The following is a 26,307-nucleotide window of genomic DNA, read 5'->3' on the forward strand; positions in this document are numbered from 1 at the left end:
AGGTGACAGGTTGCCGCAGCCCTTAAATGTTTTAACAACTTCACTACACTTTTAAAGCTGCAATCCTCGCGTTTTATGTCTTGTCGGCTCCCTCTCCCGATGGAGAGAGGTAACTGCAACGATGTGCAGGGGTCTAGTCTAGTGCAGGGGCCTTCAGCAAGGGGTCCTCAGAATTACTACAGGGGGGCTGCCAAATCTTTGTGTGATAGGGAACTCTTTTTTTATTTATTTTTTACATTAACCACTTGAACCATAGCATCCCTTTTCTGAGGGGAACATTAGCCGAACATAGTCGTTCTACAAGCTCATCATAACGCCTTGCAGCAATTCTTTTCGGCAAAGAGGTTTGGTGTAGGGAAAAAAAAAGCAGAGCAGTATCAAGGGTTTAAGTGGTTAACTGTCTGAAAATACATATTAACATGAATCCAACACAACGCTACACAAGTCTATGAAGCTATCTATGATTTTTTTTTATCTGCAACACAATTTATAACATGTAGTGAGGGTCCCTGCTTCATCTCTCTCTCAGCTAAGGGGTTCTTGGCCTGAAAACCATTGAAGACCCCTGGTCTAGTGTAACCTAACACATCGGGTGCCAAACACGGTCTGAACCGTGTTTTCACAGAGTAGCGCTTCGGTGCCGAACACGGTCTGAACCGTGTTTTCAGTCTCTTGTTTTTTATAGATCACCCGTGCCAAAAAACATGGCTCCCCATCCACTTCCGTTCTATCTCCTTCTCTAAAACCCCTATAACTCCGAAACTTTTTACGTTGGGGAAAACTACTCACTTTGTATGCGCGATCGCTGCGCCATTGTGACCCGCGTGAAAGATGTTATCGTTCCAGGCGTTAGCCAGGACCATCCGCGCAGCTCAACAGTGAGATTTCTGGCACCGAACGTAATCTGTTATAAAATTCTCACTTAACACCGAATGTGTTAAGTGTCCTACCTGACACCAGGGTCTAAATGTCTCAACTGCTGATGTGCTTGTTATATTGTATTAAATGTTTTATTCTTTAAAAAAAATCCACACTGTAGCTTGAAGTAAAGTGATTATGCAATCAGCCATGATGGAGATATTCCAGTCAAAAGCTAAACGTTTCTTTGCCCTCAACAAATAACAAAATGCATAATCGTGTAATCATCAAAAAAAAATCATAATAGTGTAAGTTAACCAAATGAACCCCATCATCCTTATTCTTTACATGTCATAATAGGTGAACATTCGGATAAAATAGAAGATCTGCAAGCTCATGAAGCGATGCATTATGAGCTTGTAAATCTTGTAGATTTTCAGCGAAGATATTTGGTTTAGAACGAGAAAAGAATGGGGCCAAATACACGCCATGTACTATGACGGGTGAGGCGATCTTAAATGTGTATATTGGATTGAATCGGGGTGGGATACAGCCACCCTTATTTGGACAGTAAACGACCCACAAACTTTAGTAATCCATTATTTACTTTGTGTCCGACGATGTCTTCTGAAAGGAAGAACAAACCCGTTCACTACCGACGATGCAAAACATTTAGCATAATTTGGCGTGTGCTCCTCATTTTCCTTCAGATTGACCAACACCAACACAGATTGACCAACACAACAGCCGGGAGATGTTGCTTTATGTGTAGACTCTTTGTGCAAGAGGTTTAGAAGCAGATCTTTTGGCCAGTGAACGGGCACTTAGCTGGAATGACTGTGGTTGCAGACTCTCTGCTGTGGGTGATGTCATCCTATCTGTCTGTGAATGTGCCCACGCGCTGTTGATGCCACCATCCTGTCCATTATGTCACTGCAGCCCACGTGTCTAAATATGCCTGGATATTATCCTTGACTAGACTTGTTTGTCTCAGCTGTGTTTCCTTCATATGTTTGAGTATCGCAGGATGCCTGCAGGTCTACACTTTGTACCTGGTGTCCCTGTTCTGGCCATTATAGGCAATACATTTCCAAAAATAGTGAAAATAGCAGATCTATAAACGTACGTGTCGCGATGCGTTGAGCTTGTATATCGGCTATTTTTGAGGTGGTTAACGGATACCGCTTGCGTTTTGTTTCTTTTACATTGGTTAAAACGTATGAAACCAAACCATACTCTATAACTGATATAAAGACAGCTAAAACAAATATGCAAACCTTGTTATTTATCTTTTCACTCCTTAGATATGACAGATTATGTCATTTTGACCTTGACTTTTCACCTTGGAGTTGATGAAAGAATGGGCAGCAGTTGCGAAATTGCATGTAGATATGATTATTAAAGTATCAGAGTCAGACTACTATCATTCCACATATTCACTGTTGCTATGCTCATGCTATGGCAAGTTTCACAATGCTGAATACAGAGTGATGCTAGTCTGACGACATGGAAGTATGTGTGTACCTTAATGCAGCACATTATTTGTCTTTTCAGTCCTTATAAAGTATTGTTACCCTCCCTGCCCGCAGCAAGGCCTGGCGGGGAATTGTAATTGGTCTCTGTCTGTTTGTTTGAGAACGGATGGGCAGGTTCTCAAGAAATATGGAGGGAATGATCAGTAGGCTGCCCTGAAGACCATGATTAAAGCAGCACTATGTAACTTTCCTCTTCTACCCCGGATTTGAACCCGGTTTCCTGTGCAAGTGCTGAAAGTTATACCACTAAGCTAATAGATCCTGGCTGCTTGCTAAATTGCATCTTGACCATCAGGTCAAAATGTGTGTGTGTCTAGGTGAGACATGACCTTTGACACGATCTAAATATCTCAATAAAAGAGCAGGGGAAAAAAATACAACCACCCCAATTGTATAAGTTTTGGATTGAAAACGTCAAAGGCCAACCTTTATATTATCTCTTATGGTAACTGAATGGGTAGAGAGGCCTTCTGGTAATCATTCAGAAGGTCACCAGTTTGCCCTCTGGTCTGCCCAGTCTGTGTGAGGAAGTGTCCCTGAGCAAGACACTTAACCCCTAACTGCTCCTTGGGTGCTGTATTAATGGCATCTACTGCTCCTAATAGTTAGGGATGGGTTAAATGCAGAAGACAAATTTCACCTATGTGCAAATGAACAGTGACAAAAATATTATTACTATTATTATTGCTATTATTATAATTTTTACTATTATTAGTTACAAAGAACAAGAGGTGTTGTTTGTCGACAGGGTTTGCATCCCGTGTTGCCAATGTTGGATTACTTTGTTGTAACCAAAATGTGAAAAAAACTGTCTAGAGCCTTCAAAATGTCTTAACTTGGCATTTCTTTTCTTTTTTAAAAGTTATTATTCAGGGGCATTTTTAAGCCTTTATTGACGGTGATAGTGGAGAGAGACAGGAAATGTGGAGAGACATTGTAGGGCAATGACATTCAGCAAATGGTCCCTCCGGCCCGGAATCAAACCGGGCACCCGCTGATCAGGGCGTTTCGCACCCTAAACACTTGCCTATCGTATCGCCATAAGATATCATTTCTAAATTCCAGATCTTTAAATAAAATCGTAACCACTTAAGTCCCATTTTATACTTCATTGTATGATGGTGTCGCATGGTGAAGATTGCAGATCAGCTGTTTGTAGTTCAGCTATTTTAGCTTATTTTAGCTTATTTTCCAAAATAATGGATGCCAGGTTGACAGTGGTTAAAAACCAGTTCTACAGTACACATGTAAAGCGGTAGCCATGTCATTAACCTCTCCACTCCTCCCTGCAGCAGCCCCATCAACGCCAAGAAGCTGAACAGCCTGAGCGGCAGCAGTGACTCCTACGTGGGTCTGTGGAGGAACTACCTGATCCTCTGCTGCAGCTCCGCCACCTCCTCCACCTCCCCCTCCTCCTCCTCCTCCTCCACATCGGGCTCCGTCCGCTGCTCCCCGCCTGAGACGCTGGCGTCCACGCCGGACAGCGGCTACTGTTACGACTCGAAGGTCAGTGCCGTGTAGCGGCGAAACGACAGCATCAACCCGCAAGTTTTATATCGTTGCTGTCGGGCAGAAACTTCTTGTCTCCATATTTTTTCCCCGTGAATTAACGCCCTACCTGATCATACTACAGCGTCACACAAAAGCATCAAAAGTAGCAGATATGCAAGCTCGAAACGCGGCGCGTGTGCATGTTATTATGTAGGCTTAAAGAATGAGGACCTACAGTATATTTTAACATGACAGGTTTTACCCAACTGAAATATATATGTCACAGTACGATTGGAGAACCAGGACGATTGAAGACGAGCGCTCGTTTTTAGGCACGGGGCTTCGGGGCGAGGCGGGGCTTTGATGCGACGCAGACCTGTCTGTCCTGTGTGTGTGTGTGTGTGTGTGTGTGGGGTTGCGGCCATATATGTGTGTGCACTTTATTTGGAAAGCCTGGCTTGTGGCTCGCTCTAGTGCTTTTTCTACAGAATTGCTGGTTGAGTGGTAAAAACAAGCGCGCTTTCTCCAATCGTCCTGGTTCTCCAATCGTACTGTAACATATACATACATTTCTCCAGTGTAAAGGCCCTGGCACACAGGAAAGTGTCACTGGCGCTTGTCACGCGAGTCTGCCTGTTCACATCGTCTGTTTGATTTGAAAACGGACTTGTTAATAGAATGGTCAAAACAAGTGAAAACAAACATACATACATACAATACACTGCATTACAAGTTTGAAATAAAAACACTTAACCTTTCCACGTTGCACCAACACACTTTGGATGCTCTGTTCCATATACAGTAGCAGCGCTCCAAAATAGAACTGAGCTCTGAGAGACGCGTCGACGGGTTTTGACTCGTCCATTTGACGCCACCAGTGTGGCAATGGCTGCTTTTCAGTGTGTTAAGGAATATATTATAATAAACATTTTGAGTTGTATCCACCTTCTGGATGTGTGTGTCCAGGGCCCTAACCCGTTAAAACCGGGTGTCATTTTAGTTTTTTGCGTTTGGCTAATCAAAAATAGCAGATGTAGCTCACAGCGTGTCACTTGGTGCCGCACTGCGAGATTGTACATCTGCTGTTTTTGAACAATTTTGAAAAATTCTGTGAGAACTACAGATTTAGAAGGCATTTGTAGAATCATGTCTTATTGGGTTAAGGAATATAATATAATGAACATTTTGAGTTTTTATCCACCTTCTGGATGTGTGTGTGTTGTATGTAGATTGTTGGCACTCCGTCCCCCTCATCCCTGTTCAAACACGTTGTTCCCATGATGCGCTCTGAGAGCATGGACATCACAGAATCTCTAGTCCTGGGGCTTGGCAGGACCAACCCCGTGGCCTTCAGGTAAAGCACTGAACTTATGCCTGATTTTAACTTGCATGGTTGCGTGACAAAACAATACCTGATCTACAAGCTCAGAATGTGTCAGGCTCCCCTCCCCCCCACCCACAAAATCACTTTTCTTCTATCAATTACTCACCCTGCGAAGCTTTGAATTCATGGCCATTTTTTGTTAGATTCCTTCACTGTGAATGAAGGATCCAAAAAACAAAAATAATACTAGATGAAATAAAAAAATCATTGCTCTCCAAACACACTATTTTTGCGGAAATTTAACTATTCAAAACGCTTGCGGGATGAACGGTCTCATGCACGAATGAGAAGCGCACCTGGGCGCACGTGTTGAACCCCACACACATCCCTGTGAAATAGAAGCCCAGGAGCGCTTCTATTTCGTTCACGAGACCATTTACACCAGATACATTTTAGGGTGAGTAATTCATAGAAGAATAGCAATAAATTATTTCTTAAATTCTATATGAACTAAAAAATGCAGACTTCACGACAGTGTGACATTTGTTAATTTGTCTTCCAGAGAGCTGATCGAGGAGCTGAACCCCATCATAAAAGAAGCTTTGGAGAGAAGACCTGAGGTGAGGACAGCTTCAATCATCTCTCAGGTTCTAGTCTTGCATAGTTCTGCATGTTGGCATGCCGGTCAGTTTGTGCATGTGTTCCTAAAACAACCACCCAACCATGGTCCGTTTGCAGAACATGAAGCGACGCAGGCGACGTGACATCCTCAGGGTCCAGCTGGTCCGGATATTTGAGCTACTCGCCGACGCTGGAGTCGTCAGCCAGTTGTACGTGGTGAAACCAGAACTTGTTAATGCCGGTGGTTCTCAACCTGTGGGTCGGGTCCCCAGGGGGGTCCTCATAGGATTTGGTGCCCAGATGACAGTGAAGGGACAATTTAAGGACTTTTAATACCTGGCGAAAAAAAAAAGAAAAAAGACCATTACTGCATCAAAGATAATCAACAAACTATACTATAAAAACTGGTCAAACATTGGCCAAATTGTCAAATAATCTAAGAAAGATGCAAACATTTTGAAAATAGGCGATCTACAACGGGAGGCGTTGTGAGCTTGTAGATCTGCTATTTTTCACAATATTTATCTGTGGAACCGAGTCGAACTAAATGTAATGCCTCAACTTCCAGTGCCTCAACTCACCAGTTCAAATATGATTATTTTTGGGGGTCACAGCCTGAAAAGGTTGAGAACCAGTGGTATATATTAGCGCATTAGCATCTATAACAATGTCGTTTCCAAAGACAAGGCTGCCGTTCTTACTGTGTGTTGTGTGTGTGGATGCAGAGCCAGTGGAGGTCTGGATGGGGATAGCCACTCTCTGAACAGCTCACTCTTGGAGTATGTCGATCTGACCCGACAGCTGCTGGAGGCTGAGAACGACAAGGACTCTGACACGCTCCGGGACATCCGCTGTCACTTCAGTGCCCTGGTGGCCAATATCATTCAGAATGTTCCAGGTACTATCTGTCTCATCCATCTATGTCTGTTTGGCTCACTCCATTCTTGTACAGTGAGCTGTGTTAGATGATAGCTTTTTCCTTTTTTCTTTTTTAAAAACTTTTATTTGGCCAAGATGTGTAGTTCATAGTCTTTTACACCCCCCGTCTGGGTCATTTATAGGTCTCTCTCCCCGCCAAGTCTATAGTGTTCATTATTGTGATTTATGTTGTTAATGTGATTAATCTCAGTTTAGGAAATGTACCACATTTTTCTGTGGTGCTAAAGTTTTATCCTTTCTTGCGTATCTGTTCCTATTTGTCTTTTTTTCCTTTCCTTGGGGAACACTCGTTTATGAATTAATTGGTCTATGAATTAGCGTTCTGTGTATAAATTAACGTCCCGTTTAGCAAGAGTTTGAGGAATTTGTACTTTGATGAAATGTTTATTGAATTCATAAATGACAAATAATCTCTACTGACAATATTGTCAGTAGAGATTGTCATTTTTTATGAGACATACAGTATCTCACACACACGCACACACACCCCCACACACACACACACACACACACACACACACACACACACACACACACACACTCTCTCTCTCCATCGGATTTTGAGGGACTTTTCCTTTTTTTCACTTTTTTTCTGTTTTTAGACAATTCTGTAATGATAGATTGATTGCTATTCTAAAGATTCTGTGGCAAGCATTCTGTCTTGGGGGATGACCTCTCACATGTACTATTATGTGGTTGTTTTGTTTCAGTGCATCAGCGGAGGACCATCTTCCCCCAACAGTCCTTGAGACACAGTCTGTTCATGTTGTTCAGCCACTGGGCCGGTCCCTTCAGCATCATGTTCACCCCCCTGGACCGCTACAGCGACCGCAACATGCAGATCAACCGCCACCAATACTGTGCACTCAAGGTACCGTTTTTTTGGGCATGTCATTATAGACGACAATCGTCAAAAAAAATCATATATAGTCAAAACAGCAGATCTACAAGCTCACAGCAGACTTGCTGTCTCACTGGCAAGCATTGCCGTGACTTTGTTAAAAACAAATTGCCTGTTTTAAAACATTTATTCAACAAAAAGTTACATTTAACGTCTGATAACTTATTACCGTAATCATTTCATACAGAATACAGTACAGTGAGAAGCTCAAGTTACCGTAATTTTCGCACTATAAGCCGCACCTGAGTATAAGCCGCAGCAGCTAAATTGAATGATTTGTACATATATAAGCTGCACTGGACTATAAGCCGCGGGTGTTTTAATGTTTAATTTAATTTAGGTCCCCTAGTGGCTGTTAGCTGTAAAAATCCATAGATAAGCCGCACAGTTATATAAGCCGCAGGGTCGAAAAATGGGAAAAAAGTCGCGGCTTATAGTCCGAAATTTACGGTAAATGGAAATGTCAGTTTTTGCTGCAGTACTGCAGCTACTCTTATAGCACCGTTGTCTTGTTATTCAAACATGGAGCAACGTAGTGTTCTTAATTGTATAGTACGTGTTTCACCAAATTCATTGTCTTGACGATCTTGATAGTAATGGCTTTTTGCAGTGTATATCATGCACTATTGGCATCGATCCTGACAAAGAAGATGAAGTGATACTTTAGCGATCTCTTAAAACGTATGCAATGCACACTGTGCCTTTATATAAAACAACACCACACTCACATGAGCTCCGCCTCTGAGCCTAACGTAACAGTGCTTGTACATCAGTTATGCGGAGCATAAATTAGGCTTTAGATATTGACATTTGGTACAGAATGACTAGGCATTTTTCTGTACTCGATGGTAACGAGGCAGTTAGTCGGTGCCATAATATTATTGCTCACATCGTCATCCATAACTCTCTTTAGTTAATTTTTTGTCTTTTTTGTGTGTCATCTTTTTATCTTTGGTCTGTTTGGATTGTTCTGTTTGTAGAGATAACCAGAGACTAAATTACACGATTTGCGACAAAGTCTGTAATACTGACATAATGTGTATATCACCCAAGTTCATTCATATCGAAAGGATGATTCAAATAAACAACATCAAATCATGCAGCCCTGATCATTTAAACACCAGGACATTGTGTGCATGTGTTCTGTACATGGTAGTTCCGATGTACCAACTAACCGTGTCTCTGCCAGGCCATGTCTGCAGTGTTATGTTGTGGACCGGTGGCCGACAACGTGGGTCTCTCATCTGACGGCTACCTTTACAAGTGGCTGGACAACATCCTGGACTCACAGGACAGGAAGGTAAGGGCCTATACACAGTCTCTCCTTAGTTTATACTGTCAATGACTTGAGACCTTGGAGGTGCAGTACTACCTGTCCTACAGTAGCACTCTGGATCTCGATGTGTAAATAATGCTGCTTCCGGTTGGCTAGAAGTAGTGAGTGGATGGTACAAAAGAAGTTGTCATTCATAATCCTACCAGGAATGGACTGATTCCAGCTCATGTTGTCAGACAGGTTTTTCTAATCTAAGATGTGATCAGAGTTGAAAAGTGTTGTTTAAGTACACAGTAGAATCCTGAGGGTTAGTAGAAGATAGTAGATGGAGTAAATGGAGAACAATTACAGCACAAAATGTTACAAGTAACCTTTTTGTGTTACTGAATGTTACTGGGAACTTTTTTGTCCTGTGGTGTACCTGTTAGTGAATGTTATTGGCAACGTTTGTTGTGCTATGGTGTATTTGTGTTAGTGAATGTTACAGGTAACATTTGTTGTGCTATGGTTTATTCGTGTTAGTGAATGTTACAGGTAACTTTGTTGTGCTGTGGAGTGTGTACAGTATGTGTGTTACTGATTAGCACCGGATGATGTTTTGTTTTATTGTCTTGTGGTGTATAGTGTGCTACCAATAAGCTCCTCTGCGCTGTGGTCCCGTCCTCTAGGTGCACCAGCTGGGCTGTGAGGCCGTGATGCTGCTGTTAGAGCTGAACCCAGACCAGAGCAACCTCATGTTCTGGGCCGTGGACCGCTGCTACACAGGCTCCCGGCGCGTGGCCGCCGGCTGCTTCAGAGCCATTGCCAACGTCTTTCACAACAGGTACTGGTGGTGGAAAAAGTACTCCTTACTTGAGTAAAAGTATCAATACTGCAATGTAGAAACACTCTGTTACTTACAAGTAAAAATCTGTTATAAAAAATGTACTTGAATAAAAGTACAAACGTTGTGCCATCAAAATGTACTTAAAGTACCAAATATAGAAAGTGCTCATTATGCAGAATGTCCCATTTCACAAGTTTTCAAATGTATAAAATGTATGTATACAAATAATTAGAAAATAACAGATCTACAAGCTCACAATGAGTGAAACGCATTTTGAGCTTGCATATCGGCTATTTTCAAAAAGCCAAAGTTTAAATAGGGCTGAAGTGGTTTGTTTATGTGTGTATGTATGCTTTGTAATAATAATCAAAATCTACAAAGTAACTACCGGTAGTAACTTCAAAGTTTTCAAATAATTGTAGTGGAGTAAAAGTACGTTTGTCTCTGAGATGTAATGGAGTAAAAGTACTGAAAATTGGAAGTAAAAAAAACTTCCAAATTATACTTTAGAGTAGAGTACTTGAGTAAATGTACTTACGTAGTTACTTTCCACCACTGCTGGTGACACGCGTCACCCATTGTACAGGCTGTGAATATCTTGGGATTTGACTGGCTGTGATCTGTCCTCCCCTCCTCCAGGGATTACCAGTTTGACACTGTGGTGCTGCTGAACCTCATCCTGTTCAAGGCGGCCGACTCATCCAGGGATATCTACGAAGTTGCCATGCAGCTGCTGCAGGTCAGTCGGGCACACTTATTATTTCAACCACAGCGTATCATTCATTGGGCAGAGTGTTTTGTTACCGCATGTATTGTTTTCAGTCTTAAACACAATTACAATAATGCCATACACATCTAGAACTTAATTTTGTAACTTTGTGTTGACAAGTAAACACCTTAGATTACTGTCAGTTTAAAAAAAATCTTTGCCTGTAAGTAAAAACATCACTGGATAGAGAAGAAAGCAGCACTGGGTTCAGGAAGATAATCTCTCTCTGTGTAGGGAAGAAACTTATTTTAGAGAATAGTCACGTCAATGCAACACATTTAAACACTCATCACATAATGATGAAATGCAGGTGGTTGCAGTTTTTAGATCTATTATTCACAATTTGTTGCTGCTGTGTGTAAATCCAGATCTTGGAGCCCAAGCTCTTCCGTTATGCCCACAAACTGGAGATCCAGAGGACAGATGGGATTCTGACACCACCCTCACCCCTGCCACACCTCTACTCTGTGTCCTACTACCAGCTGTCTGAGGAACTGGCCAGGACATACCCAGAACTCACCCTACCCATCTTCTCAGGTCTCACACACAACTATACACTCAAAAACGATCCTGGATTGCACCTTTTAAAAGGATAAGCAACGCAGATATAGAAATTAGAATAGGAATTGATTATTTCTTTCAATACATACTATATTTGAGAAGTACTTACGTATATTGCTACCATTATTAATGTAATAATTGATGTATTGATTGAATACTTTATTAGACAGAAATGTAAACGGCAGGAGATACAGTCAGACATTTGAGCTAAAAGGAGAACACAAAAAAGTCTTAATGGTTTCAGAACCTTTGTTAACACATTGAGTGCCAGGGTCTTTTTAAAACAGGGTACAGTCGGTGCCTGGATTTTTAACCATTTTTGAACCTTTTTCAAGTAGTCACAAAATATTTTCAGTGATCACCGTCCTCAAGGTGATCCCCTCATTACACACACAGAGGTCTCGTACAATCGGGGGGAAAAAATTAAAAACATTAGGTAATCCGTTCCATAGTTGCAGCCAGTTGAAAATAGTCGAAAATAGTCAAAAATACATATTTTAGAAAAAAAGTACACAGGAGCCGAGATACAGGCTTTTGAAGTCATAAGTTAACCAGGAAGTGGATTGGAGTCTAAATCTTCGAAAAACGATATCTCCTGGTGCTGAGAAGAAAAAAAAATAAAAAAAATGTTTGTTTTTTTTATTTATTTTAAAAAAAAAATCCCAAAACACAACGCATGGCTCCTCAAAAACGGTCCGGACCGTTTTTGGCACTCAATGTGTTAAAAGCTATCAATTAAAATCTGTGTTAAAAGCTATCAATCAATCAAAATATAGTTAGACAGGGATATCCAACTGAGATGGAAACCTTGCTCTCCGGCCCTGCTACAAAAATAAAAACCTGGACAGTCCAGCTAAATGTGGGTGTTAAAGGTTTGGCCATGGCCCTGACTTGCTTCCTCCCTGGTTTGTGGCTTTGTACCCACAGAGGTGAGCCAGCGCATCCAGACGGCTCACCCTGGCGGTCGGCAGGTGATGCTGCACTACCTCCTGCCCTGGATGAACAACGTGGAGCTGGTGGACTTCAAGCCGGCGGCACGGCGTGGCGAGGAGTCGGCCGGTGACGAGGAGGACGCGCACGAGCGCGACATGATGATGATGAACAGTCGACGGTGGCTTCGCGGCGAGGGCTGGGGCTCGCCACACGCCACCACCATGGTGCTCAACAACCTCATGTTCATGACCGCCAAGGTGAAGGCCGATAACCCCAACACACACTCACATTTACAATAAACTCCAGTCATAAACTTCATTGTATTTTATTATATATTGCTGTATTATTGTCTTATTATTGTATTTGATTATTCAAGTACCGGTAGATATTCTCACAATACAATATTGAGAACACACTTTAATAATAACCTTTATCAATATATTGATATACAATACTGAGAAAAAACTTTAATAATAACCTTTGCACTTCAGGTTTTTTGATTTACAGAATAAATAAACTATTAATCGTTAACCTTTTTAATGCAAGTTGATTTACAGTATTGAGAAAACATTTTATCTGAAATAGAAGTGATTCGTTCAGATCCAACAAGAAATGTTTTGTGTGTGTTTTGTTGTTTTGGGGGCAGGGTACTCAAAGTAATACATTGATGCATGCCTCCTCAATGCGAAAGAGTGATACATCCCTACTCAGAATGAAAGATTTTGTTGCATGCCTAGATTTGTCCAGGTAGAAGGCTGCTGGCTACAATGTGTCATTGTGATTTCTTCCGGTAATTTCTTATCGTGCCTACTCAAAGCGAAAGAGTGATACGTGTTTGGATGCGTGTGAAACGACTGCCAACAAAAGCAGCTCCTATTGTTTACTTTCAGAATGAGAAATTTAGGAGAAAATTATGCGTTGTTATTGAAGCAGTTGGATACAGCGATTAAAGGAACACTTTGCCTAAATCCTATTTACAGCTTCATTATATGCTCAATATGATTAGTAACAGTTGTGGTGTGTGTCCGTGTATGCATATGAGTGGGTGATGGGGATGAGGGAATATAAGGAAAAATAAATAAGCATGACATTAAATGTGTGGTGTGTTTCCTACTAGTACGGGGATGAGTTTGCCTGGTCGGAGATAGAGAACGTGTGGACCACGTTGGCAGACAGCTGGCCAAAGAACCTCAAGATCATCTTGCACTTCCTCATCAGCATGTCGGGCGTCAACAGTGACCCCAGCCTTCTACCCTATGTAAGTCACCGTGTGTGTACACTGTACAGCCTTAGCCCCATATATACAGTGACTGCATAAGTCAGTTAAGTCAGTTTAAATTTTTTGTTATGGTATTAGGATTATTCTAAATATCCAGTGAGATTGTGATATTACTGCACATGCACAGATTTGTAAAAACGGAATACAGAAATCCAGCTCTGTTAATTGGGCTACACTCAAGGGAAATTCTGGCCAAATTGGACATAGATCTAATTCTTTCTCATCTTTACCAACAATAGCAAATGTGACTAACAAAGATCGAAATAACTGTTTCATTTTACATGTTCGGCAGCCTCCAATGTGTTCCCCTGCCACCAAAAATCATCACTAAATCACTCAAAATATGTTATTTTCCTGTCCAGTTCCATATCACCCTATAACGAGTGCTTTTTGTTGGTCATCAGGTGAAGCGAGTGGTGGTGTACCTGGGCAGAGATAAGACTATGCAGCTGTTGGAGGAGTTGATGTGTGAGCTGGAGCTGACGGACCCTGTGAGCTCAGCCGTCACTCACATGGACAACCCTCCCTACTACCGTATCACCTCCAGCTATAAGATCCCCTCAGTCGCCTCAGGTACTGATCCAGAATGCTGCAGCACGCCTGGTCTTCAACCAGCCCATATTTTCACATATCTCCACCTTTTCTGCTTCCTTCATTGGTTTCCGGTTGCTGCCTACACCTGAGTACAAAACACTGGCAACCAAAGGCATGGCACCTCCATACCTTGGGAGACATGATCCAACCTTACAACCCTTTCCGCTCACTTAGATCAGCTAACACAGGGCTGCTGTACGAGCCTTCCCTAAAACACCTTCGGCAACGCTCCACATGTCCTAGACTCTTCTCCTTCTTGGCTCCCAAACTGTGGAATAACCTTCCCATTGCAGTCATAACTGCCGACTCACGCAATTTTCTGCTGCAGTCACTCACTTCCTCAACTCCTAGCACTGTACTCTCCCTCTACCCCTTCTTGCCACCCTTTCTTATGATTGATGCTAGTACACTATGCAGACATATCTTGGCCACGTGTTCTCATGTTTTTGTTCCATAGATTAGTTTTTCTCTACCACAAATGTTAAGAATGATTCATATAGCATGTTATCGAGACAGATGCTTGCTTCGTTGTTTACCTGGTATCCTAGTTTCTCTGAGGCACTACACTGTTATCTCTGCACTCTGTTTATGTCATTATTTACCTTGTTTACTGATAAGAGCTCATGTTTACTCCACTTATTCCGATCTCGCACTTGTACGCTGCCCTCGATAAGAGCGTCTGCTAAATGCCTAAATTGTACTATTTTAGTAATGTAAGTCTTTACTTGCAAGTCATTTACGCTAGATCAAGGCTGCGTTTCAACTTAGTACTGTATGAGATGGTGCAACCTGGCCCAGGACTCACCACGCTGTCAGAAATGATACACAATGATTCCTTGCTGGTGGTGACAGTGCATTTTCTCATCTGTCCTCTCAGGAACAACCTCCAGCAGCAATACCATGGTGGCAGGAAATGACGGTCATCACGACCACAGCAAGATCAAAGACCCGAATATGGAGGACAGGTACAAAAACATCCACTGACCTTTTTTTTTTGGTACCAGCATCACGCTTGCCCTTTATCTGCCATAAATACTTGCTGTTCACATGCAGTAACTTTTTTGGTGTTGTACTGGGTTGCTCTTACCTTGCAGTCCAAATGACCTAGAATAAAGCTCTCAAATGTGGCTCGGGTGATAATTCCACTAGAGCAACATTTAACTCACCGATTTAATTTGCAGGGTGAGTTTGAGCCATAACTCACGCAGCTGACATTACATTACATGAAAGATACATTTTCGAGGCATCAGGAGCCATGAGGTCACTTTAAATTCAAGTCACCGTAAATTGAAAATTTGTTCTCAGTCAATGGATGTCCTTTGCTTGCCTGTTAAGATGTATCCTTTTTTTCTACATCATTGCTGTCGGCAGAAATCTTGTTTCTCCGTGGTATTTTCATTCCATATTTCACACTACAGTGTCACTGAAAAGTAGCAAAAATAGCCGATTTACAAGCTTACAACGTGCCGTGATGCGACACATTGTAGAGCTTGTAGATTGGCTATTTTTGCCATTATATTGTGGTTTTATAAATATTGAACCAATGAAAAGAGCTTGTGACTAAATAATAACTACATTGGATCCATTGGAACACAGGTTCTTTTTTCCACATCCTGAGTAACGGTAGCGGCGATGATATATACAATATATAAAGTGCCTGTTTTCCTGTGCAGTTACACCCACCTGGACATCTACAGTGGTCTGAACAGCAACCTGAACCGACAGCACCACCGTCTGGAGTCCAGATATAGCAGCAGCTCTGGAGGCTCCTACGAAGAGGAGAAGAGTACGAACACACACTTTAACCACTTACACCCTTTATGCTGCAAGCTTATAGAATTGTCATTTTTGCTTTATATTGATGTATCCTAGATCTCATCGCATCCTCTTAGATGTAAACAGAATCATTCTAGATGGGGAATCTACTTTATATACAAGGAGACATCACTTTGTATGATAATCACAATAAAATATCTGGTTTGTCTGGACAGCCCATTTTAACAAGGGTGATCTCATCATTTCTTTTACGTCTGGATCAAACGATCAGTTCTGAACCCATTTGATTTGTCATTAGGGGCCTGTTATATATGTCTACACTAAATATATACCGTATATACAAATATATTATATAGGAGCACCAAATTTTCTCTCATCAAATTAAAGCTCCATTACAAATTTCCATGAAATATTGGTACATCTAGTGTTGATCTAGTGTACCATCATGTGTGATAATGACCTGTGTGTGTTTGTGTGTGTGTTTTCAAGGTGACTCCATGCCTCTGTACGCCAACTGGCGTCTGAAGGTGATGGACCACAACCGGCCCGAGCCTCTGCCCTTCCCTCCTACTGGAGGCTGCTGGGCTCCTCTGGTAGACTACCTGCCTGAAACCAACACCCCTGCTGTTCCCCTGCACAGGTAACACAGACAGACAGACAGACAGACAGACAGACAGACGCACAGACAGACGCACAGACAGACAGACGCACGCACAGACAGACGCACGCACAGACAGACGCACAGACAGACGCACAGACAGACAGACGCACGCACAGACAGACAGACCCCCTGCACAGGTACCACAAACGCACACGCTCTATTCCCCTGCACAGGTACAACACACACACCCACCTGCTGTTCCCCTTCTCATGTACATCACACACACACACGCTTTTCCACTCCACAGGTACAAAGCAAACACGCACACACACACACATCACCACCACACAAACATCTTATCTACAATTCATAACAAAATAACTTTCCAAAAATATATATTAAGAGATATCTTGCCAATGTAACTGTTAATTTGTGTATTTGTTTAATTTGACTGGACTTCGGGATTAGAATGTAGAACTCTTTGACTGCGGTTGACTCGATAACGCGTCAATTGCTAGTTTGTCCAGTTGGCCTCGACTCGTTAGACGCGCGTTCATTGTTTAATCTCTGATCGCGCTATTCTGATTATTTTTCATTCTAGGTTTCGAGTTCCACTTACTTCACCCACACCTGCATCCGGTTTTATGACGCAGATTCCGTTTCCGGTTTTCATTTTTTTTCCCCGGTCATTTTCGGCCAGAATAGGGAAACACACGGTTTTTCACACGGTATAAAAAACGAACGGAGAGGTCCACTTCTATAATCTATTGTCTGGGTGACGAACAGTCATCGCCGTCGTGTATCACATTGTAATTTTGGCTTTTTCTGTTTGGCTCTGTTTGGGGGGGGGCAGCAGGTCAGCGAGCTGATGAAGGTGTCTATTTGCTGCTCTCTGCTGGTGGAACCATCGTATGTGTTCAAAACCGCAGCTAGACAAACTACATGAAAATTAAATAACAAAATAACAAAACAAAAAAACACGAAGATCGCTGGCACTGGGGGAGTACTTTATGAAAATACTCTGGCAGTCAAAGAGTTAATTTGTCTTTTTGTACTAATTTATTTATTTTATACTTTAATTTGTATTTTTAGTTGTGTGTATTGTATTGTATGTATTTCTGTATTGTCTTTGCTTTGCTCAGGACCCCAGGAAGACTAGAGGCTCATTTGTGTGTCTAATGGGGATCCTTTAATAAACATAAACACTGTTCCCCTCCATAAGTACAACACACAACACCCGTCCTTAACCTCTCTCACTGTCACGTACTGTAACTGCAGCGTCCCGCTGTCAATTCGTCCCTTTTTCTCTGTTTTCCAGGTGTAACATCGCTGTCATCCTTTTAACGGACCTCATTGTGGATCACGGGGTCAAAGTAGAGTGGAGCGCCTACCTGCACCTCCTGTTGCACGCCATTTTTATAGGTAAACACACCTCCTGTTGCACGCCATTTTTATAAGTAAACACACCTGTTGCATGCCATTTTATAGGTAAACACACCTCCTGTTGCACACCATTATCTGCCTTGTTGATTTTACAAATCAAGGCAGATACTGAAAAGGCGTACACTCAGTACCTTCCATGCATTGCCATTTACACAGCAACTTCCTTGTTTGTGGACGCAGTCGCAGCGATTACTTTCTTGTAGAAATCATTCTTGTATTGAAAACGTTTTAATTGAGATGTGTTACCAGTTTGGTAACCGTTTTTGAGAAACAATAAGCAAGGCCGTTATTTGCTGTGATTTTGGAACAGGTAAGGTTTCTTTTTTAGGCCCTCTGCTTTGCATAACCACATGCCTTAGCTGTCCTAAAATCCATGGTAAACCACGGCCTCTTATGGTTTATTATTGCTTAGTATGTAAGCAACGAGAACGAGTTGTATTCGACCTGTCATGGTGACTGATCTGACACTTTGGCCTGCGTTCTCCCTCCAGGGTTTGATCACCAGCATCCAGAGGTCTATGAGCACTGCAAGCGCCTACTGCTCCACTTGTTGGTCGTGCAGGGAGCAAACAGCAGTGTCCAGTCCCTGGCCACGGTGCTGCTCCGCAACAGGGAGTACAACGACCCCCGAGTCCTGACTGTGAAGCCCGTCACCCCCGAGTTCAACCTCACAGGTCAGGCTCCAGTAGCTGACAGCAGCTCCATTAGCTGCTGAGAAATAAAAGTGTACTGTTTTTGTAATTGCATCGCAAGATCACTAGGTGGCAGCAGAAGTCAGCTCTCTCACTGAGTGTCTCACACAATGTAAGGAAATGTTAGTTCACCAACAACAATTTTGAGGTATTTTTACTTTACTGGAGTAATTCCAGTTTTCAGTACTTTTCTTCTACTGCACTACATCTCAGAGGCAAATATTGTAGTTTTACGCCACTACAATTATTTGTAAACGAGTTATCAGTTACTTTGTAGATTTTGACTATTATTACAAAACGTACATTAACCACTTCAGCCCTATAAACATCTGCTATTTTCAAAAGATTTTTCTACAATTTATACATTTGAAAACTTGTGAAATGGGATATTCTGCGTAATGAGTACTTTCTACTTTTGGTACTTAAAGTACATTTTGACACCAATACTTATTTACTTTTACTCAAGTCAATTTTGAATTCCGGACTTTTACTTGTAACAGAGTATTTCCACATTGCAGTATTGATACTTTTACTAAAGTGAAACACGCAAGTACTTCTTCCATCACTGGGTGTGACATATTATGTGTTGTTTTTCTCCCCATACAGGAGTGCAGGACTTCATGCCACATCATGAGCATCAGCCGTCGCCCATGACGGACTCGGGTCTGAGCTCCAGCTCCACCTCATCCAGCATCAGCCTGGGAACGGGGGCTGCGGCTCTGTCCCACCTCAGCCCCACCCTCCTTAGCGAGGTGGACGTCACAGACGAGAAGGTCAAAGCCCTCATCAAGTTTGTCACCTCCAGGTGAGAACGGCCACACATTACGGCCACTGAGAGCAGAGCAGACCGTATCTGAGTGGACTTCAGTTTGAGCTTTAGTTTGTTTTACAAGTGTAATAAGAAGGTTTAGTTTTAGCTTTAGGAATTGGCTAGTTCTAGTTTTTCAGCGATTATGAGGAGAGCCTTGTTTTATAGAAGCTGAAAAAAGGTAGGATGAAAGAATTCATGAACGCTGGAAAAACTCAAATGAAGATGATTTTGTTACAATTCTGTTTAGTTTTAGTTAGTCTTAGTTTGTTTTGTGTAATTCATTTTAGTTTGGATTTAGCCTTCAGATTGTTTTTATTTTAGTTTCAGTTAATGAAAATGTTTTCCCCTTTTATTCTTAGTTTCGGTTTCCTATAAGAACCATGCCTGGGACTAACATATTGGTGTGTCAGTGTTCATCATCATCATCATCATCCTTGTTACCATGACTAATTTCTTCATCCCACTCGTGTGTTTGCTTTCATGCTCACAGCTATGTCTGAACGGATCTGGTATTGTCATATCGCATGGCTTTTTCGTTTGTGTGGTTTGACTTTTGATATGTTACACATGGTTTTGATTTGACTGTGCGTGATAAACTCATAATAGAGGTGGTGGGGGTGGTGACGTGTGTCTGGCGGTCTGCCCTCCTAACATGGGTTGTGTGTGTGTTTATCTGGTGCAGGAAGCGCGGTCCACTGTGGAACCACGAGGACGTCTCTCCCAAGAACCCCAACATCAAGAGCGCCGATCAGCTCAGCGTCTTCCTCCGACATGTAGTGACTGTGTTTAAACAGTCACCGGCAGGTCAGTATTGTCTTATATGGTCTTGGTCTTGTCCGTAGCTAGTCTCGCAAACCGCAGGACCGACCTAGGCACCACATTTATTGTGCACACTGTCATTAGGCTAATTATTGTCCACATATGCTATATACTTTTTTACATTTTAAATAATTTCTCATAATATTTAATGAAATTGAAAGGGGCGCGGATTGTCCAAATTTGGGCTCGGGTGACATCAGTTTAGTACCGAATTCTACGAATAACTATTCAGATCATAGATTTCACTCTCTCCACTTTTTAAACATTCTCTCATTAGGACAACTTCTATCTACCTAGCCAGTGAAATAATGGTGAAATTAAACTGTTAATCAGTCACCAGTCACACTAACGGGTATGCTTCCTTCCCATCAGGCTTCCAGCTAGAGTCACTGCTGAGTGAAGTAGCCCTCCAGACAGCTCTGTCGTGCTCTTCTCGCCACTATGCCGGCCGCTCCTTCCAGATCTTCCGGGCTCTCAAGCAGCCCCTGACAGCCGCCACGCTGTCTGACGTCCTCTCACGCCTGGTGGAGACCGTAGGAGACCCCGGAGAGGAGGCTCAGGTAAGAAGAACATCACAACCAAAACGCTGCAACGCTGCTCGTGCTGAATGATTTACAGTATGTGTCTAAAATGAAATATTTCTGTTCAGAGAGCAGACAGGTGCCTCTCTGGCCTGGATGGAGAGTGAAGCAATGTATCTGTTGTGTTAGGAGCCTTGTGAGGGTCTGTGTGTGTGTGTGTGTGTGTGTGTGTGTGTGTGTGTGTGTGTGCGCGTGTGTGTGTGTGTGTGTCTGATAGGATGACCTCTACTCTTCTCTCTCCTCAGGGTTTTGTTATAGAACTGCTGTTGACCCTGGAGTCAGGCATCGACACACTGGCAGACACCGTCAAGAACTATGACCTCCTCACTGCCTTAGCACAGTAAGTCTCCTCATAAGCCAGAGCTATATCCAATTCTCCAGTATGAGAGACGTATTTTAAACAAATGGAAAAATCTTCCGTTAAGCAGATACTAACTGGTGAGCTGTGCTTATAGCTGCAATTTTTCACCAAAAACTAATAAAATGTTTCTATTGCAGGACCCCTACCCACGATCACCTATTATTGGGAGCCAAGTTTGCAGCCAACAGGAAAAGCACGGGACAGATAAACCTGAGCAGCGGGGGTCTGTTCAACTATGCCCACTACGGCCACGGCCGCAGCAACTCGCTCCGCGCCAGCCTGATGGGCGAGCAGCGGAAGGCCGACCGGAGACGGAGCAACACCCTGGACATCGCCGACCGCCTGGGAGGCAGCCACGGCAACCTGGCGCGCACGCGGAGCCTCTCGTCGCTACGGGAGGGCGGGGGAGGGGGCGGAGGTCCGGGTAGGCCTTGTCATGATTGTTACATAACCGCCTGATTGCAATTATTATTTAGATAATCACAATTGTTTTTGCGTTATCGCCAGAATCATTTCCATTAAACGGTATAAATTCTTCTGTTGAAAAATGTTCATACATCTTCAAATATTTTCAAAAATTGTGGAAATAGCTGATCGACAAGCTCACAACACATCGCAATGCAATGCGTTTTGAGCTTGTAGATCGTCAATTTCAACTATTATGAAAACATTTTGAAAAGTATAAATATATGGCCTGTTTTGGCCATAGCACTTTATTCATTTTGATTATTGGTAGCGGCCATTGTTAAGTTATTTCTTTGTATATAAGTTAATTGTCATATCTGCCCTGTGAAATTTTTCTTTTCAAAGCCTAAAAGGCAAACAGAAATGTTATTTTAGATGTATCGTTTATTGCAATTATTTGTGTGACAATAATTGTCAACTAAAATGTCATGATCGTGACTACCCTAGGTCCGGGCGGAGAGGCCACACCGCCCCCCGTGGACCCTTCCAACCTGATGGCCACGGTGTTCTGGATCGCCGCCTCGCTGCTGGAGTCGGACTACGAGTTCGAGTACCTGCTGGCGCTGCGGCTGCTCAACAAGCTGCTGGGCCAGCTGCCTCTGGAGAAGGCGGACAGCCGCGAGCGTCTGGAGCGCGTCCAGGCCAAGCTGAAGTGGTACAGCTTCCCGGGCCTGCTGCAGCTCTTCCTCAAGGGCTTCACCTCGGCCTCCACCCAGGAACTCACCATCCACCTGCTCAGCAAGCTCATCAGCGTGTCCCGACACACGCTGGTGGACCCCTCGCAGTTGGCGGGTAAGAGACAGATTTTGGGGGGGTCCGAAGACCAATGTTTTGACCGATATTTTGTATTTTGAAATCAATGTAAAAGTTTCTGTTTGAGAACATTTAACTTTTTGATAATTGAAAAAATTAAATAAAGTATATCATTGCTGTCTGGAGGAAACCTCTTCTCTCCAATATTTTAACTTTTTGTGTTTTTTGGTAAATGAGAGCCCTATGTGATCATACTACAGCGTCACACAAAAGCATAAAAAATAGCAGATCTACAAGCTTGAACCGTGACGCGCTTTGAGCTTGTCGATCTGCTGTTTTTGCATTTTTTTAATTTGAATCCAGAAACATAACAGTTTTGGACACAAGAGGTTTCCACCCGACAGAGACGACATCATGATTGCAGGCCTTTTGCTGCCTTATAGAGGCGATGGGGAAATAACACATTTTATGTAACAGAGGTGTTGTAAAAGTGCGACATCTGGTGGCTGAACGTTTTGTCTGGTGTCTCTTTTAACGCCACGCATTCCTCAGGTTTCCCGCTCAACATCCTGTGCCTCCTGCCGCACCTCATCCAGCACTTTGACAGCCCCACCCCCTTCTGCAAGGAGACGGCCGACAAGATCGCCAAGGTGTGTGCCGAGGAGAAGTCGCCCACGCTGTCCAACCTGGCCCACATGATGAGCCTGTACAGCACGCACAGCTACTCGCGCGACTGCACCAACTGGATCAACGTGGTGTGTCGCTACGTGCACGACGCCTTCGCCGACATCACCTTCAACCTGGTCACCTACCTGGCCGAGGTAAGCGCCGCCCCGCCACATCACACGACCGACGGCATGTCTTAACCGCTTTCACGGCGTCCCTATTTTGGGCATGTCGGCGTAGGCAAACGTTTTCTAAAATAGAAGATCTACAAGCTAACGATGTGTCACTACACAACGAGTTGTGAATTTGTTGCTATCGTTGTACGACAAAGTATGAAATAAGGCTTGAGTGGTGTAGAACAGTGGTTCCTAAACCTCCAAATTAATTATGTATTTGGCTGCGGACCTCCATCTGAAAAGATTTTGTGCCAGGAACTCCCAAACAAGATTTGTGTTGATAAAATGTTTCAAAAATATTCCAATTTTTTTTTAATATTTTCTTAATTTATTTTCGCAATGCACATTTGCAAACACCTATATTATACACATACATACATCCTAAAGGAGAGCTTGACACGCCAACCCAGTCAATAATTCATAATGCAACAATGGAGGATGTACACTGGTAACCTGTGATGTGTCTCTCTCAGCTGCTGGAGAAGGGTCTTCCCGGCATGCAGCAGTCCCTGCTGCAGATCATTTACAGCCTGCTGAGTCACATCGACCTGTCGGCGGCCCCCGTCAAACAGTTCAACCTGGAGATCATGAAAATCATCGGCAAATATGTTCAGGTGAGCCCTCAAACCCCACCCACCCCTGTCAGGTGGAAAACTTGTATGTCCAAAACAGTTACTTTTCAGGAAGAAAAAAAAGAACCTGTGTTCCAATGGGCCAAATGTTCTATTTTTTATAGCGAAAAAAAAACCACAAGCTTGTACATTAAATTTCTTAGCTATTTTTGCACAACCCTCTTGTAATACGAATTAATTGACGAAAAAAAATACATAGAAATTTGGAGATACAAGATTTCTGCCCGACAGCTACGATATGATCAACACCACTGTAACTGACTGAGTGACAACCCCCACACTGGAATGAATAGAAATGCTTTCTGTGCCAGCATGTACTTCTTTGACTGTTTGTCTGTTTTTCAATAGACTCGTCCTCAGTACAGTATGTGTACATTTGCTAGAAGGCGTCCCCAATCTGTACAGCAGGAATAATATGCGGGGTCACGGTTTTCAGGCCTTTTCTTGAGTCAAACCACAGCTCTTTATGTGAGCCTTTTACCAGCCTTCTGCCTCGGGGCAATTCCTTATGCAATCATTGTCACCCATGCCTGTGTGGTCTTTTGTTGGGAGTCCATTTGTGTGTGTGTGTGTGTGTGTGTGTGGGGCATGCTAGCGTCCTCTGTGAGTCGTCTTTGTTTAGAGTTCTTTCGAGGTTGCGTGAAAGTGTCTTGGGTCTCCTACTGTTTCAAAATGGCCTCTCTACATCTCAGCTGTGTGTAGGAGTTAGTTACTGTGGTTAATGGTCCACTCCTACTCGCACATTATCCCTGTCTGACCACCTACACATCAGTTGACAATAGAGCCACTATATACACGTATATTTATGTGTGTTTTGTGTGTGCAGAGCCCGTACTGGAAGGAGGCCCAGAACATTCTGAAGCTGGTGGTGTCTCGCTCTGCCAGCCTGGCGGTCCCAGACGAGGTTCAGCGCTCCTACAGCACGGAGTCGTCCGGCTCCCCAGAGATCGCCTTCACGCGGATCTTCAACAACTCCTCCAAGGAGCTTCCCGGGAAGACGCTGGACTTCCACTTTGACATTTCTGAGGTCAGCGGTGCAGCTCTTTAGTGGCTTCTCCAAGTAACTCGAGGCCAAGTTTTACTTAGTAACATGACCAAGGAGAAATGCATGTGAATTTGAGTTTTTAAGCACATGAACACTAACGTTCTGGGCATGTCATAGTAGACTAACATTCTGTGATAATAGCAGATCTACAAGCTCACAACGCGTTGAAAAGTGACATGTTGTGAGCTTGCACATTATTTTTTTTAATCGTCCTTTAACACATTGAATGCCAATCGCGTAGATCTACGCGAACCTATTTAAAGCCGCAGCGTGCCAGTCGCGTAGATCTACGCGAACCGCCGATTCCCATGTTAATCGCCCAAGGTGCACTTTCCGAATTTTTTTGATCCATTTCCGTTTCCGGTTTTCGGTCGGAAACGGAATTATTCGGGTTCCGGTTTTTTCGATCGTATCCGCTTCCTGTCTGGGATCCTGTTTAAAACTCGATTTTCTCGGTTTGTTGTTTTTCTCCTCGCTGATCACTGTTTAGCGTGTATCGGCTGTAGCTTCAAGATGGCGGCTCGCATTTGGAAACTGTTTTCGCTGGACGTTTCTCACGGATCCGCTGTGTGTTTAGAACCAAATGAACGCGCACTTTTAACTTATTTAGCGAGGTCTGTGGCGACATGATAAAAACAAAAAAACAACAATAAAACGCTGGCACTGGTGAGTACATTATGAGATTAAACTCTGGCATGGAATGTGTTAAAGCTGCACACTTTCATTTGAGTTGCTACATTTTCCACTATCCACTTGCCTTTTCATGCCTTTACTTTTAGTGTATATATATATATATAATTATATATGTGTGCACTGTGTCATTAAAACCGGGAAAGCATCCATGTCATTTTAGATTTTTGCGTTGGCTATTAAAAAATAGCAGATTCAGTATACAAGCTCACAACATGTCACTTCGTGCCACGCTGCGAGCTTGTACATCTGCTATTTTTTAACATTTTTGAAAAATCTTGAAAGTGTGAGAACTAATGATTTAGAAGGCATTTGTAGAATCGGTCTGAGGTCTCAATGAATTAATAAAGTGGCATGTGTATGTGGCCTCCACAGACACCCATCATAGGGCATAAGTATGGTGACCAGCGCACCGCTGCGGGGCGCAACGGGAAGCCTCAGGTGATCGCTGTCACCAGGAGCACCTCGTCCACCTCCTCTGGATCCAACCCCAACTCCAACGGCCTGGTGCCTGTCAGCTGGAAGAGGCCTCAGCTCTCTCAGGTAGACACACACACACACACAGACACACACACACACACACACACACATACACACACACACATACACACACAATGTTCTTCATTTTTCGGTGTTGTAGGGCCAGAAGATGTGTCATATCAATCACCATCATTACTTGATGTCTTATGTGGTCATGTTGTCATTACAGAGGAGAACCAGAGAGAAGCTGATGAACGTCCTGTCTTTATGTGGCCCAGAGTCTGGTATTCCCAAAAATCCATCCGTAAGCTTCTTCTCCTACTCTAAAGCCTCACATTTTTTACTGTTAAGAACATGATTCACGCTGTTTCACAAATCACATATTAGGTAGGACTTGGTCTAACAAAAA

General features: G+C 43.0%; 1 protein-coding gene across 15 annotated transcripts in view; it reads left to right on the forward strand.

The window, feature by feature from the left end:
* The window catches only part of fryl (furry homolog, like), a 109,858-nt gene that overhangs the window by 60,703 nt on the left and 22,848 nt on the right, over positions 1–26,307 (forward strand). For 12 of the 15 annotated variants that reach the window (XM_080431823.1, XM_080431822.1, XM_080431818.1 and 9 more), the window contains 29 exons: positions 3,686–3,899; positions 5,114–5,238; positions 5,771–5,828; positions 5,947–6,038; positions 6,555–6,727; positions 7,479–7,639; positions 8,859–8,969; positions 9,614–9,768; positions 10,411–10,510; positions 10,909–11,077; positions 12,029–12,291; positions 13,152–13,292; positions 13,718–13,886; positions 14,785–14,872; positions 15,581–15,693; positions 16,173–16,323; positions 17,603–17,706; positions 18,219–18,401; positions 19,026–19,224; positions 19,913–20,034; positions 20,422–20,609; positions 20,876–20,970; positions 21,129–21,415; positions 21,904–22,248; positions 22,762–23,030; positions 23,525–23,665; positions 24,510–24,710; positions 25,794–25,961; positions 26,128–26,202. In XM_080431823.1, coding sequence (XP_080287949.1) covers positions 3,686–3,899; positions 5,114–5,238; positions 5,771–5,828; positions 5,947–6,038; positions 6,555–6,727; positions 7,479–7,639; positions 8,859–8,969; positions 9,614–9,768; positions 10,411–10,510; positions 10,909–11,077; positions 12,029–12,291; positions 13,152–13,292; positions 13,718–13,886; positions 14,785–14,872; positions 15,581–15,693; positions 16,173–16,323; positions 17,603–17,706; positions 18,219–18,401; positions 19,026–19,224; positions 19,913–20,034; positions 20,422–20,609; positions 20,876–20,970; positions 21,129–21,415; positions 21,904–22,248; positions 22,762–23,030; positions 23,525–23,665; positions 24,510–24,710; positions 25,794–25,961; positions 26,128–26,202 — 4,660 coding nt within the window. The remainder of the gene's footprint in view (positions 1–3,685; positions 3,900–5,113; positions 5,239–5,770; positions 5,829–5,946; positions 6,039–6,554; positions 6,728–7,478; positions 7,640–8,858; positions 8,970–9,613; positions 9,769–10,410; positions 10,511–10,908; positions 11,078–12,028; positions 12,292–13,151; positions 13,293–13,717; positions 13,887–14,784; positions 14,873–15,580; positions 15,694–16,172; positions 16,324–17,602; positions 17,707–18,218; positions 18,402–19,025; positions 19,225–19,912; positions 20,035–20,421; positions 20,610–20,875; positions 20,971–21,128; positions 21,416–21,903; positions 22,249–22,761; positions 23,031–23,524; positions 23,666–24,509; positions 24,711–25,793; positions 25,962–26,127; positions 26,203–26,307) is intronic. The other 3 variants (XM_080431826.1, XM_080431827.1, XM_080431832.1) reach the window with 1 other exon arrangement.

This window comes from Gymnoscopelus braueri (genome assembly GCF_963280865.1).
Source record: "Gymnoscopelus braueri genome assembly, chromosome: 6".
NCBI classification, from domain to species: domain Eukaryota; kingdom Metazoa; phylum Chordata; class Actinopteri; order Myctophiformes; family Myctophidae; genus Gymnoscopelus; species Gymnoscopelus braueri.